The sequence below is a fragment of the Arvicola amphibius genome, chromosome X (genome assembly GCF_903992535.2).
Source record: "Arvicola amphibius chromosome X, mArvAmp1.2, whole genome shotgun sequence".
NCBI classification, from domain to species: Eukaryota; Metazoa; Chordata; class Mammalia; order Rodentia; family Cricetidae; genus Arvicola; species Arvicola amphibius.
Window position 1 is genome coordinate 77499078 of NC_052065.1, and position 14481 is coordinate 77513558.

The following is a 14481-nucleotide window of genomic DNA, read 5'->3' on the forward strand; positions in this document are numbered from 1 at the left end:
TACTTGAACAGATACTGTGATCAATCCATTTGTTTAGAAAACTGGGAGATTAATGCTAAAATATTAATTGATGTCTATACATAGGCATTTGCATACTGATATAATGACTAAAATACAAACTATGTTTCTTTCCAGTACTATATTGTTTCAATGGTTCATAGAAACAGTCACTAAATGAACATGTTATTTACCTATAATTATCTTGATTCATTCTAGGCGGCCCAACACAAATCCACTGAGTAACAAATACCTTCTAAAACTTACATGCATAACCAAAATTTTCTAAACAGTATTTATGATTGTAGTGTCTGAAATGATTGGTTTTTAAATAGTATTGCTTCCTAACACTTGATTTCCTCTTTGATATTACTATAATCATTTTATAATTATGAAACATAGGTCAAGTTTCACTTTCTGTTTCTATTTCTCTTTTGTTTTGCATGCAAGCACCTTTCCTTTATACATGGAATAATTAGTAACCTGAACCCTATTATGTGGTGATCATTTGGAAAAGACTATCAAATGTGAAATAGATTTATAACTGTTTTTAATACAGAAATCAATTCCTACATGTATTTAGATATAGTATATACTTGTTATAGAGATTAATTATATAACTGTTTGAAATCAGTTAGGTTTCAATCAAACCCTTAAACATTTAATTAGAATAATCAAAGTGTAATAAATGTATGCTATCATTTATATTTTTAACTCAGAATTGATTTATTACAAAATATCTTTTACCTATTTATCAGCTCCATTAAAGTATTTGATACTAGAATTATCATAATGAAATTCACTCTAAGACTACAAAAGAACAAGAGAATACATGCTATCTTGCATACATCTTCAATTCATCTGCAAAATTGTATCTTAATAACTCTCCAATTCGGATATGAAATATACATTAAATTAATATGGAAAGGATGTCATTATAAATTGTCCATTAAGTGTTATTGAGCATTGATTTTACAGATTTCAAAATCATATTAGACAACACTATACTGGCATTTTAGTGTTCAAATGAATCAGTAGTTGATAAACATTTTAGAGAGGAAAGTCAACATTATTGGAATCCACTTCATAGAGAAATTATAACCCACTTGTGAAAATTTGGATTTCCATATGTCTAAAGTAGAATACAATATAACAGCTCTTTATAAAATGAAATTTAATGGAAATATCATTTTATATAATTGTACTTCATTAAATCTTTCATTTGAACATATCAAGTTTCAGAGTTATACAATAAATACTAAAGTCAAAGAGAGCAGCTAAATACCTGCTTCTACTCTGCAATTGTCATTGCCTTTGATAAAACAGTCTTTATCTCTTGTTGCTATTTTTTTACTTCAATGTGTTTACTGTATTCTCAACATTGAGAGACATTTATTGTTTACTGGGTCTTCCAAAGAAGATTTCTTGTTCATAGGAACATGAATAAATAGGCTATGACATCATGCCTTGTGAAATTTAAAAGGTATATTTTACCTTTAGATAATTCAAAAATAATCTGATTGGTTAGAGCCCAGTAGAATTTGGAAATGGAGCATCATAAGTATGTATGTTCTTTTGTTCTGTGTCTTATATTTATACAATTTTAACAGCTTGCTATTAACACATGCCTACTAGTCATCCACATATAATTAATGAAAATATACTGTAGATGAGATTCACATTATAATTTATGAAAATATCCTCTATTAGCAAACATTGAACAGCTTTATTTGTATGTGGGTGCTTCTAATATAGTTACCCAAAGGGATAAGACCCAAAGTTTATTTGAATGAAAAGAAATTTGAGGCCAGCTCAGGGAACATTAAAATTCGAGATAGACTCTGTTTACAAAGTAAAACATGTTTGTATATTATTTTATTATTTATACTTTCTAGAATTGCAAAATTGAGTGGCCTTGTACCGCTGTTTACTTTCTTTTTGGATCTCAATTCCTCAGACCTTAAAATGAATAATCACTTTTGCATTTCTTTTTATATTTTTGAAGGTGCTTGATTAATTATGATTTTGCTTTCTCTGTCAGAATGCTTGCTCTATCTACAACATGGCCTATACAACCACAACGTAGTTTGTAAAAGTGTCAATATGTAGAAATTAGTAATTCTTTCTTTCTGATTTTATTCTGCTTACCATACTAATTTCCAAAATTAGCTTTAGGCAGTGGTTTTTGTGGGGAATAAAAATGAAATGCACGGATATATTCTTATGAAGAGAAAACTACAAGCATATGTGTAAATAAATATTTCCTGAGCATCTGAGTTAAATGTATTAAACTTTCCTAAAAGTACACAGTGACTGATTTTAACATGTATATTTAGCCACAATATTTCAGTAGTGGTCATTTCATAAATTATTAACAACCATTTCAAGGAAAACTTTAGATTAATAGTAAAATTTTCAATTATTTAATGTAAGTAATAGTATGAAAATTTGGAGACTGATATTATTTAAACATGAGTAGTCACACCCTTGTAGAGTAAGTTTTGAATTCAGTATAGAGTAATTGAACATTTAAATAAAGAACTTAGTCAGTTAATATTATTAAATATACATTAGGACAACAGAAATCTCATCTGTTTTGTTCACATACAGCTTCTCAGTACCCACAGCAGTGTTTAGCATAGAAAGCTGTTTATTAGTTATAGATTTAGAAAAAAATCCCACAAATTCATGTGTAATTAATTCCTAGATAGAGAGTAGATATCCTTTTTAGATTTTCTGGTTTCTTTTTTAATCTTTACTAGAAGCACAGTGCCTTATTTCAACTAGAATATATTTCAGTCATAAGATATAGGTTTCATTAAGATATAGAAGTTTATATTGGCTGCATTGGCTTATGTTTTTATTAGCATATATAAATTACATATAATTATGCAATAATGGATTTCATTATGAAATTTTTATTATGCACATCCACTTAAGCTTTAGAAATTATCACCATTTTCCTATACTTCTTTCTAGGTTTTACAACTCTTGAAAGAATTTCAAATGCAAAAACCCATTTTAAAATGTTTCGTTTGGAAATTTTAGGTCATGTGGTATAGATTCAGAATGGGTTGGGAAAATAGAGTTTATGGAATTAGGTCTTTGTCTTAATTATTTTTCTTGTGTAAGAATAGTGCAACATATATGCAGTGCTTTAAAAACACTTTGTATTATTCTTCTGCCAATTGTAATAATGTGTAATACCCAGGGGTAGGATAAGAAAATATTGGTACTCTTAGTTACATCTGCCTCTGCCCCATTTTTATTCTGCTTATGTATGCATAATAATTATAAGATCACTCAGACACAAGCTTTGAAGTGTCATAGATTCAGCGTATAGAGAATACATATATGTGGATATATTAGGTCATGGTATCAACACAGTGCTTCTAATCACACATTTGTAACAAAGTATAAAATCGGTAATTCACAGACCAGATCTATATTGTGTAGTACTATTTCTCATCATTGTTCAAATGATGCTGAAAATACAAGTAAACATACTATAGTATTTTAATGTTGTATACTGATATAACATAATTCTGTTCTCATTTTCCATATATGTATGACTTATAAATAATACTAACATATAAACAAACAAAATTTGTTACATATATAATATATATTTTAGAGGCTGTATGATCATAATTTATAAAAATTATTTAGCACTTACATAGCTCATAATGCTATTTCAACTGTTACACAATATTTGCTTATTCTATTACTAACTAAAAATGGGAAAAATTCATTTTTCTCAGATCATGTCATTTACAATTTGCATATGTTTATATACTTTAAATGCAAATGTCTAAGTATGTAGAATGATGGGTTAATAGCACATTTTCTGGCTGTTATATTCACACAAAAGCTATTTATATTATGTCTTCCTGTGTTTATAATTTTTGCTGAAATATTGTTAATGTTGCTAATCTCTAATACATATTGAGAACAGCATTAGATACCTGTCTACATCTATGTTATGTACAATGGAATATTAAGTGTATCTTTCCAATGATTTTTTAAAAACTGATGTATGCTTTAACAGCAGCATTTGCTCATATGTCACTTATGAAGGTGTAACATTTGATGGTGTTTAGTACATTTGTATAAAGAATTTGTATTCTATTACAGAACATTACACACAGTTTCATAACCTTGACATTACATTTTACTTAACACATAAAATAAAGATATTATCAAGCAAGACATATTGACAATAGGAATCAAGGGCTGACTAAAAAGTGAAAATATGTATAGAAATCTAAGATAATTGTTGAATGTTATTAATGAATTATATAAATAGGAATTGAGGAGATGTGTCAAAAGCCAGCAGTGTTTGCCTTGATGCTCTTCTAGAAGACCCAGCTCTGATTTCCATCACCCATGTTTAGCAGCTCACAATCACCTGTAATTCCATTACTAGGAAGATTTAATGTCTCTTACTTTAGAATACACACATTACTATGCAAATAGACCCCCACACACTTAAAAGTAATAAAAATACATGATAAAAATTTAAAAAATTAAAATACATTGCAAGCTTTCCACAAAGAAAAGAAAAAAGCAAGAAGAAATTGTTTGGGATTCACTTTTTTGAAAGATTTATTTCTTTTTATTTATGTGTATGGATGTTATGTCTGCACTAGGTGAGTGTAATACTCTAAAAACTCAGAAGAGGGTTTCAGATTCCTTGGGACTAGAGTCACACATAGTTGTGAGCTGCTGTGTGGATGATAAGATGAAAACCCAGGTACTGTGAAAGAGCAACAAGAGCTTAAGTGTTCCTAACCTCTGAACCATCTCCCCAGTCTCTTAATCATTTAAAAAAGAATAAAAAAAATAAGAAAATTAAGAAAAGCTAACACATTTGAGTTGGAAAAGACAAATGAACAGAAGGAGAAGAGATCAACAGAGAGAGAGAGAGAGAGAGAGAGAGAGAGAGAGAGAGAGAGAGAGAGAGAGAGAGAGAGAGAGACCCATTGGTTTGCACACTTAGGGATTCCATAAACACACTAAACTGGAAACCATTATGTATATTCAGAGGACGTGGAACACAGATGTGCAAACCCTGTGCATGTCACCTTAGTCTCTTTGAGCTCTTTTTTTCTTTGAACATGTTGATTTAGAGGGCCCTGTTTCCTCGGTGTACTCTACCGGCTCTGGCTCTTAACACTCTTTATTCTTTCTTTGCCTTATTTCTGAGTGGTTCCCTAGCCTTGGAGGGGAGTGATTTGATAGAAGTATCCCACTTAGGACTGAGTGTTCTAAAATCTTTGTCCATATTTCTGCCTCACTCTGTCTTTGTCTTACTATCTGTCTGTCTGTCTGTCTGTCTGTGGGTCTCTATGTTTGTTCCCATCTGCTGCAGAAAGAAAATTCTCTAATGATGGCTGAGCAAGGGAATGATCTAAGCAATATAGCAGAATGCTATAATTTATTTGTTCATTTAGATGAACAATAGTATTTGATTTTGGCCCTAGGTCCCTGTGCTATCTGCTCTTGGGTTCTTTGTCAATCAAGCTGGGTATAGATTCCATTTCATGGAGTGGGCTTTACTGCCACAAACTTTGTGTCACTCTTGTAGCAGATTTTGTTGCAGGCTGATTGGTCTTGTTGCTCAAATGGTTTTTGGCAAGGTTGGTATTTATGTTTCTCTTTTAGTAGCATGCAGAGTACATTCTAGTATTATGAATACTAGTCTGTAGGGCTAATGATTCTAGGTTGGCACTAGCTCAACTTTTCTGTGTTTAATGATTTTTATAGGTATTGTCTTTAGCATAAGGTCTTGGCATCAGTTCATAGCATACTTATAGCCTTTGCAACATCCGAGGTGCTTGGTGGTTCACATGGTATACTTTTGGCGAACAACTTAATTTCGTTACCTATTTTCAGTAAGGGAAGCTTCAATAGTTGATGAGAGACACCCAGTCAGGGATCTGTCTCCCTTCTTATTTGGCAATTTCACTTAGATGACTTTCATTTCTGTATAGATTTTAGGAAGCATCTACTGTTTTAGGTTTCCATATGACCTCTCAAATGGTCCTAATTTTATTTATTATTCCCTGTATTCACTTCTTATCCTCTGTTTTTATCTCCCCTCCCGTTTTGATTCTCCTATTTCAGTCTGCCCTCTTTATTCATATATAACATGTGTTTTATGGTATGGAGTGATCTTCTATTTATTATCATAGGAGTATGTGACTACATTATTATTAGCATGACTTTCTCCTGATAATTTTTGTGGTTGAAATGTAAAATAAGCAACAGCAATACTCTCTGCAATCTTTATATAAAAGTACTTTTTATTTTCAAATCTAATCCAGTTATGCTTTAGTTTGTCTATTCTTATGCCATTTTATGGAATCAATTTTCATTTTCTGATGCATAAAAATACGTTTTCAAATTTGGAACACAGTTTAAGACATATCTCTTATTAAGTGCTTACATGTTATTTAAGAGGTCTATACCCTTACCCTAATATATGTTCATAAACTTTAGTCTTATTTCTATATTCTATCAGTAATCTCAAAGGTATGAGTTTCACTCTTTGCTGAAACAAAAGGAAAAACTATTTTCCCTAAATTCCTAAATGAGCAGATGTATGTATATATCTATATATCTGAAAATTGCATAACTATAATTTATATTTATTTGTTTATTGACCTGAAAAGTATCAAATAATCTTTGCATTTCATAATCTATCCCTTATATTTAGATATTTTTTCACAATCACCCATTTTCTATCCTAGAAGTCTTTAGCTTTGAATTTAGACTTGAGCAAGTCCTTCATGTGTAAATACATTTTGCCTAGTTTCATCTGGATAGTTGTGCATCATTATGCATGGAACTGAAAATATAGAATATTATGTTAAATGCCTATTGACAGTAAAATAATTAATTTGAAATTCTCAGTAATCAATAAATAAGAGTATTTTTGTGATTCTAACAAATACACTTTTACTTTTCTTTAACTATTGAATTGAATATTTAAAATAATTGTGTTTTCTTTAGATATCATAATATATTAAAATAAATAAACATCTTCAATAGTGGACATTGTTTTTAATATCCCATCTCTTAAGTACTATTGGTAATACTTCAGATATCTTCATACTATATAAATGCATGATAGTTGATTCAAAACAAATTGTCATTTATTAGTGCTTATCTTTCATTTAATTTTTGGATTTAAAACCATTTAGTTAACATGAACTTTTATGGTTGGTTTTCTAGTAATTTCTTTTTTTTCTCTTTCTCTCCCTATTTTCTCTTTCTCCATCTCCCTCCCTCTATCCTTCCCTGTGTTTTCTTTGTCAGTATACTGTGGGCTGCCAAACAGTACCTTTGGTATCAAGACTGGTATGGACTTGTTGTCCGGGACGTATATATTTGCGGTCCTGTTAGCATGCGTCGTGTTTCAGTCTGGCGCCCAGGAGAAGAATTACACGGTCCGAGAAGAAATGCCAGAGAACGTCCTGATAGGCGACTTGTTGAAAGACCTCAACTTGTCGCTTATTCCCGACAAGTCCTTAACCACTCCTATGCAGTTCAAATTGGTTTACAAAACCGGGGATGTACCACTGATTCGGATTGAAGAAGGTACTGGTGAGATCTTCACAACAGCCGCTCGCATTGATCGTGAGAAATTATGTGCTGGAATCTTGCTGGATGCCCGTTGCTTTTACGAAGTGGAGGTTGCCGTTTTGCCAGATGAAATTTTTAGATTGGTTAAGATACGCTTTCTGATAGAAGATATAAATGATAATGCACCATTATTCCCGGCAACTGTCATCAACATATCAATTCCAGAGAACTCGGCTATAAACTCTCGATATTCTCTTCCAGCAGCTATTGATCCTGACATTGGAATAAATGGAGTTCAAAACTATCATCTAATTAAGGTGAGTTAAAAAACCCATTTTGTTAAAGATATCAACCCCCTTTTAGAGTATAAGATCTTTTTGTACTTCTGAGTAAAACTATCATCATAACTTTTCATCGTTTATGCAAAGCAAACTAGAGAAAACTCACTATTCAGTCACATCAGTTTTTAAAAACCTGCTCTCTCCTCTCTCTCTCTCTCTCTCTCTCTCTCTATATATATATATATATATATATACATACATATGTATATATATATATATATATATATATATATGTATGCATGTATGTGTGTATATTCTGGATCTATCCACTAGACATTCTAAAAAATGTCTTATTTAAAATGCTAGACTTCATTTGAGGAACAATTTTGTTGTCTATACCATAAGACAACTCTATACAGTTTCATATTTATCTTAAAAACTGTTTAACAAATTTAAATGAAACAATCCTGCTGGATGGATTCTGATTACTTAATATAATTTTGTTTATAATTTATTTCTTAAAATATCAACAAATTCTAAATAGACAACCTCACTATATGATTGTAAATAACTTGGAGATATATGTCAAGCATTTTTTTATGTTTTAGAGTGTATGATACAACTAAATAATTATATATTGTAACTAAATTACTTGGGTATTTGTATTGGATCATGAATAAATAATATTAGGAGTGTTTGTTAAAAATAATGAAAATGGAATAAAAGTACTGTCCTGGGCACAAAATAGGCTAAGACATGGGTTTGGTGACATTAAGTGAATGCACTTTGACTTGCAAAAAAAATGTATTGTCAGGAAAGTGACATGTATTCTATAGGAGAGGCACCTGAAAACTAACAAACAAGAAAAAATAGTGTTTTGATTCATCAATAAATTTTAGTTAATTTCACTGTTTGAAAATAAGTAATCCAATAATAATAAGTTTCTAAAAGGTTTGTTGTCTTATAGGTTGGTTATTAATTATTGTTAATCTGATCTATCTTATTGAAGACCAGAGTAGCAAAATTGCAGTTGATCATAACTAGGGTAATAGAAAATATATATGTAAATGTCAAATAACAGAGAGAATATACAGAAATTTAGTTCAATTTACAGTTTCAAATTAACTGAAATTAAAAGTAATGGTGAAAAATAGCATAAAATACCTTGGAGTAACTCTACCTAAACAAGAGATAGACTTGTATGACAAGAATGTTAAATCTTTGAAGAAAGAAATTGAAGATTAAAGAAGAAACCAGAAAGTGGAAAGATCTCCCATGCTTTTGGGTAGGTAGACTTAACATAGTAAAAATAGCAATCTTACCTAAAGCAATCTGTAGATTCAATGCAATGCCCAGCAAAATTCTTTACATACCTCGAAGGAATGGTCCTCAGTTTAATATGTAAAAGCAAAAAACCCAGGATAGCCAAAACAATCCTGTAAAATAAAAGAACTTCTGGAAGCATTACAATCCCTGATTTCAAACTCTACTACAGAGCTACAGTAATGAAAACAACCTGGCATTGGCATAAAAACCGGCAGGAGGATCAATGGAACTAAATTGAAGACCTGGATATTAATCCACGCACATTCGAACACCTGATATTTGACAAAGAAGCAAAAAATATCAAATGGAGAAAAGAAAGCATATTTAACAAATGTTGCTGGCATAACTGGATAGCAACATGTAGAAGAATGAAAATAGATCTATATCTATCACCACACACAAAAGTCAAGTCCAAATGGATCAAAGACCTCAGCATAATGCCAGCCACACTGAACTTTACAGAAGAGAAAATGGAAAGTACACATGAACACATTGGCACGAGATCACTTCCTAAATATAACCCCAGTAGCAAAGACATTGAGAGAAACAATTAATTAATAAGACCTGCTGAAACTGAAAACTTCTATAAAGCAAAGGACACAGTCAACAAGACAAATGACAGCCTACAAAATGGGAAAAGATCTTCACCTCAGACAGAGGTCTGATCTCCAAAATATACAAAGAAATCAAGAAATTGGTCATCAAAAGAACAAATAATTCAAGAAAAAAATGGTGTACATACCTAAAAAGAGAACTCTCAACAGAGGAATCTAACATGCCTGAAAGGCACCTAATGTTCAGCATCCTTAGTCATCAGAGGAATGCAAATCAAAACAACTCTGAGATTCCATCTTACACCTGTAAAAGTGGCCAAGATAAAAAATGACAATTTATGCTGGAGAGGTTGTGGGGTAAAGAGAACACTCCTGAATTGTTGGTGGGAATGCAAACTGGTACAGCCCCATTGGACGTAAGTGTGTGATTTCTCAGAAAATAAGGAAACAACCTTCCTCAAGACCCAGTAATGCCACTTTTGGTATATATCCAAAGGATGCTCAATTGCGCAACAAGAACATGTGCTCAACTATGTTTATTGAAGCATTGTTTGTCAGCCAGAACCTGGAAACAACTTAAATGCCCTTTGACTGAAGAATGGATAAGGAACAGAGTTCTACACAGCAGAAAAAAAAATAACAGCATCTTGAATTTTACAGGCAAATGGATGGAGCTAGAAAACATCATTTTGAGTGAGGTCACCCAGACCCAAGAAGACAATTATCACATGTACTCACTCATACGTGGTTTTTAAACATAAAGAAATCCAGCCCACAAATCAGAATCGCAAAAAACCTAGACAACAATGAGCACACTAAGAGAGACATGCATAGAACTGATCTACATGGGAAGTAGAAAAAGACAAGATCTCCTGAGTAAATTAGGAGCATGGGGACTTTGGGAGAGGGTTGAAGGGGAGGGGAAAGGCAGAGAAGGGAAGCAGAAAAAAATGTATAGCTCAATAAAAATCAATTAAAAAAGGAAAAAAGGTAATGGTGGAGAATATTTATTAAATATATAAATATTTATAGAATATAAAATAGAATAGCACAGAATAGTAGTAAAACTTATATTTTAGTAAAGTTTGTGTTCATATTTCCCTGTGATTTTATGTATACTCTGGCATAAACCAGGAAAGTATTATTTTTCTATATACTTAAAAATGTTTCATAGAATGGTAATGTGTTAGGGTTATTATCATAAAACTTGTAAGCAATGTGATTGAGAACTGGAATATGCTTGTTGACTCTTAAATTTGATTAACAGACTGACAGACAAACTTGAGATAGCAGGTCATATGTTGATGCTTGGAGAGTAAAAGGAGAAACAACAGAGAGAGTGTTCAATGAAAGCATGAAATAATTTTGCTTGTTAAAAAGATTTTTAATATAATCAATTTGAGAACTAAATTAGCTGTGTGATCTTGGTAAGGTTAATTTTCTTTCTTTTATATTAAAAATTTCCATCTCTTTCCCTCCTCCCACTTCCCTTTCCTCCCCTCCACCCACACCCCCACTCCCTCCCTCTCCAGGCCAACTGAGCAGTCAGGGTTCCCTACACTATGGGAAGTCCAAGGTCCTCCCAAATCTCTCCAGGTCCAGGAAGGAGAGCATCCAAACTGACAAGGCTCCCACAGAGCCCGTCCATGCAGTAGAATCAAAGCCCAGCACCATTGTCCTTGGCTTCTCAGTCAGCCTCCAGTGTCAGCCACATTCAAAGAGTCCAGTTTGATCACACGATCTTTTAGTCCCATTCCAACTGGCCTTGGTGATCTCTCATTAGTTCTGTCCCACCGTCTCAGTGGATGAACGCATCCCTCACGGTCCTGACTTCCTTGCTCATGTTCTCCATCCTTCTGCTCCTCATTAGGACCTTGGGAGCTCAGTCCAGTGCTCCAATGTGGGTCTCTGTCTCTATCTCCATCAGTCACCAGATGAAGGTTCTATGGTGATATGCAAGATAATCATCAGTGTGGCTATAGGACAAGGCCAGTTCAGGCACCCTTTCCTCTGCTGCCCAAGAAATAGCTGGGGACATCTCCTTGGACACCTGGGAACCCCTCTAGAGTCAAGTCTCTTGCCAACCCTCAAATGGCTCCCTTAATTAAGATATATACTCCCCTGCTCCCATATCCCCCCTCCTCCATCCAAACCATCCGATTCCCTCAAGCGCTCCCCATCCTCTCTTTCTCCCTTCTCTCCCCCCATCTCCCCTTATCCCCACTTCACTCCTACCCTCGTGCTCCCAACCCCTGCCCGGCAATTTTTCAATTTCCAATATCCAGGAAGATAACAATATGTTTTTCTTTGGGTTCACCTTCTTATTTAGCTTCTCTAGGATCACAAATTATAGGCTCTATGTCCTTTATTTATGGCTAGAATCCACTTATGGGTGAGTACATACCATATTCCTCTTTTTGGGTCTGGATTACCTCACTCAGGATGGTGTTTTCTATTTCCATCCATTTGCATGCAAAATTCAAGATGTCATTTTTTTTTCCACTGATAGCCTATGCTGGAGAGGATGTGGAGTAAGGGGAACACTTATCCATTGTTGGTGGGAATGCAAACTTGTGCAACCACTTTGGAAATCAGTGTGACGGTTTCTCAGAAAACTGAAAGTCAACCTACCACAGGACCCAGCAATTCCACTCTTGGGAATATACCCAAGAGATGCCCAATCATACTACAAAAGTATTTGTTCAACTATGTTTATAGCAGCACTATTTGTAATAGGCAGAACCTGGAAACAACCTCGATGCCCCTCAATTGAAGAATGGATATAGAAGGTGTGGCACATATACACTTTAGAGTACTTCTCAGCGGTAAGATTAATTTTCAAGCTTTTAAGCAAAATATAACAGCAAAAAAATAAATAATACAAAAGTTTTTTTTAATCTAGATGTAAAATCCTTTTTTCTATGATTTAAACAAACTCATGCAGTTTGAATTCACTAATAATTTCTCCTTAGTTTAGATTGCTTGAAAAGTTTTTCTATCTACCTACATGTCTCTCTCTCTCTATCTGCATATACATATATCTGTATATTTTATACCATAAAAATATTTATTAAGCTGAATTTAAGATATTAAATTATTTGTTTAGCTTTCAGTTTTAAAAATTCTAATAGCTTGTTATTCCTAAAACTCCTTTTCATTTTCTAGATTTTATTGTCAGGGAAGTCAGCAATTAATAAAAAAAACAGAAATATGCTTCAGCTACCCTATCACACTTAGTATATGTACACAAACCAGAGCAACACATTAGTTAATTTTTGAATCCCAGGGGGAGGTTACTGTGTGTGATGAACTTACAAATGTCTTCATTTTTTTCTTGCCTTATTTTTCTCTATTTCCCTTATTTTCTGACAGGTGTCAGCAGTAAACTTCATACAACAGCTCAGTGTCAGTGAGCTGATTTGTTCCCTTGACAAAAACAGTGTTTAAACTAAGGTTGTTTTGTGCTTAAAAGAGCATAAAAGCCAACTTTACACCCTGATCATCCCAATAAAAGTACTGACTTGTTTATATCATCTCTAAAGCATTATAATTTTCTAGCAATCTCAAAAGATATTTTAGTATATATATATATATATAATATATATTAACATATATATACAGGCTCTCCATTGGTAAATACCTAAACTTAGATGAATACAAATATCACTAGAATTATTTTGAAATGTGATTTCAGAAAGTCAAAATTTTTAGCATATTTTCTGCCACTAGATTTGTTGATTAAAATATTTGAAATCAAAAAATATGTGGTAGAGATAAATATGCATTATTCATTTTCATTGACTGTCTCATTCTGGCACATAGTATCAGATGGGATAAAAGATTCATTAATGATATAACCAAAATATACAATAATGAAAGTGGAAACTGTATAGATGTTATTTTCCCCCAAAAGTCTCAGAAGAGTTTAGTACAAATATATACTCATTTATTTATTATAAAATAAAGTGTACTTAGTTCATCATTTCATATTTAAGTTCACTTGAATTCATATTCTCTAGTTCCATGATATGTAAATTATCATTTCTGATCTCTGCTGAACATAAATGAAAGATGATTATTAAATGATAATGACTGTTAGGTCCTTAAAAGGTGGTGTTATTATAAAAGTGCACCTCCAGTGGGAAAAACCCAACAGCAATAAATTCACTGTGCTCATAAATAGATCTTCATTATTGCTGTCGGTTTTTATTAAAGTGAGAATGTAACACTCATAGGATCAAGTAACTTTTGACTTCATTGCAATTATCACAGTCCTCGTTAGTATTCATAGTCCAATAATGGCTTCTATTAAATATACTTGTTATTAATCTTCCTACATGGATCCATATATGTTAGATGACCAATTCAGTAATTTAAAAATCAAGTGTTTGAAGATTAAATGTGTTTGCAAATATCACCATTTTTTTTCACATAATGACATTTAATTTAGTAGTACTAAGCAAATGTAAGAAACTGCTAAATGTTACTAGGTAGAGAATTTTTGATCTTTTATTCTTGTACATCTGATATATACATAACTAATTTAGTGCTTAATTTAATTATTTAAAAATATTATAACTAATATTAAAAGATGTAAAATAATAAAAGTAATATTTGACAAAATTAAAAAGAACCAAACTGTGTAGATCTCAATGCATAATGCATACTTTCATGAATGCCAAAGAAATCACTTAATAGCTGTCACAAAAATGCACTTAAACAAGGGCTGAGGAAAT

General features: G+C 32.4%; 1 protein-coding gene across 8 annotated transcripts in view; it reads left to right on the top strand.

Annotated features, from left to right (window-relative positions):
* The first annotated feature begins 7361 nt into the window (after positions 1 to 7361).
* Positions 7362 to 14481, top strand: part of Pcdh11x (protocadherin 11 X-linked) — a 548040-nt gene continuing 540920 nt past the window's right edge. For all 8 annotated transcript variants that reach the window (XM_038317057.1, XM_038317058.1, XM_038317061.1 and 5 more), the window contains exon 1: positions 7362 to 7901. In XM_038317057.1, coding sequence (XP_038172985.1) covers positions 7362 to 7901 — 540 coding nt within the window. The remainder of the gene's footprint in view (positions 7902 to 14481) is intronic.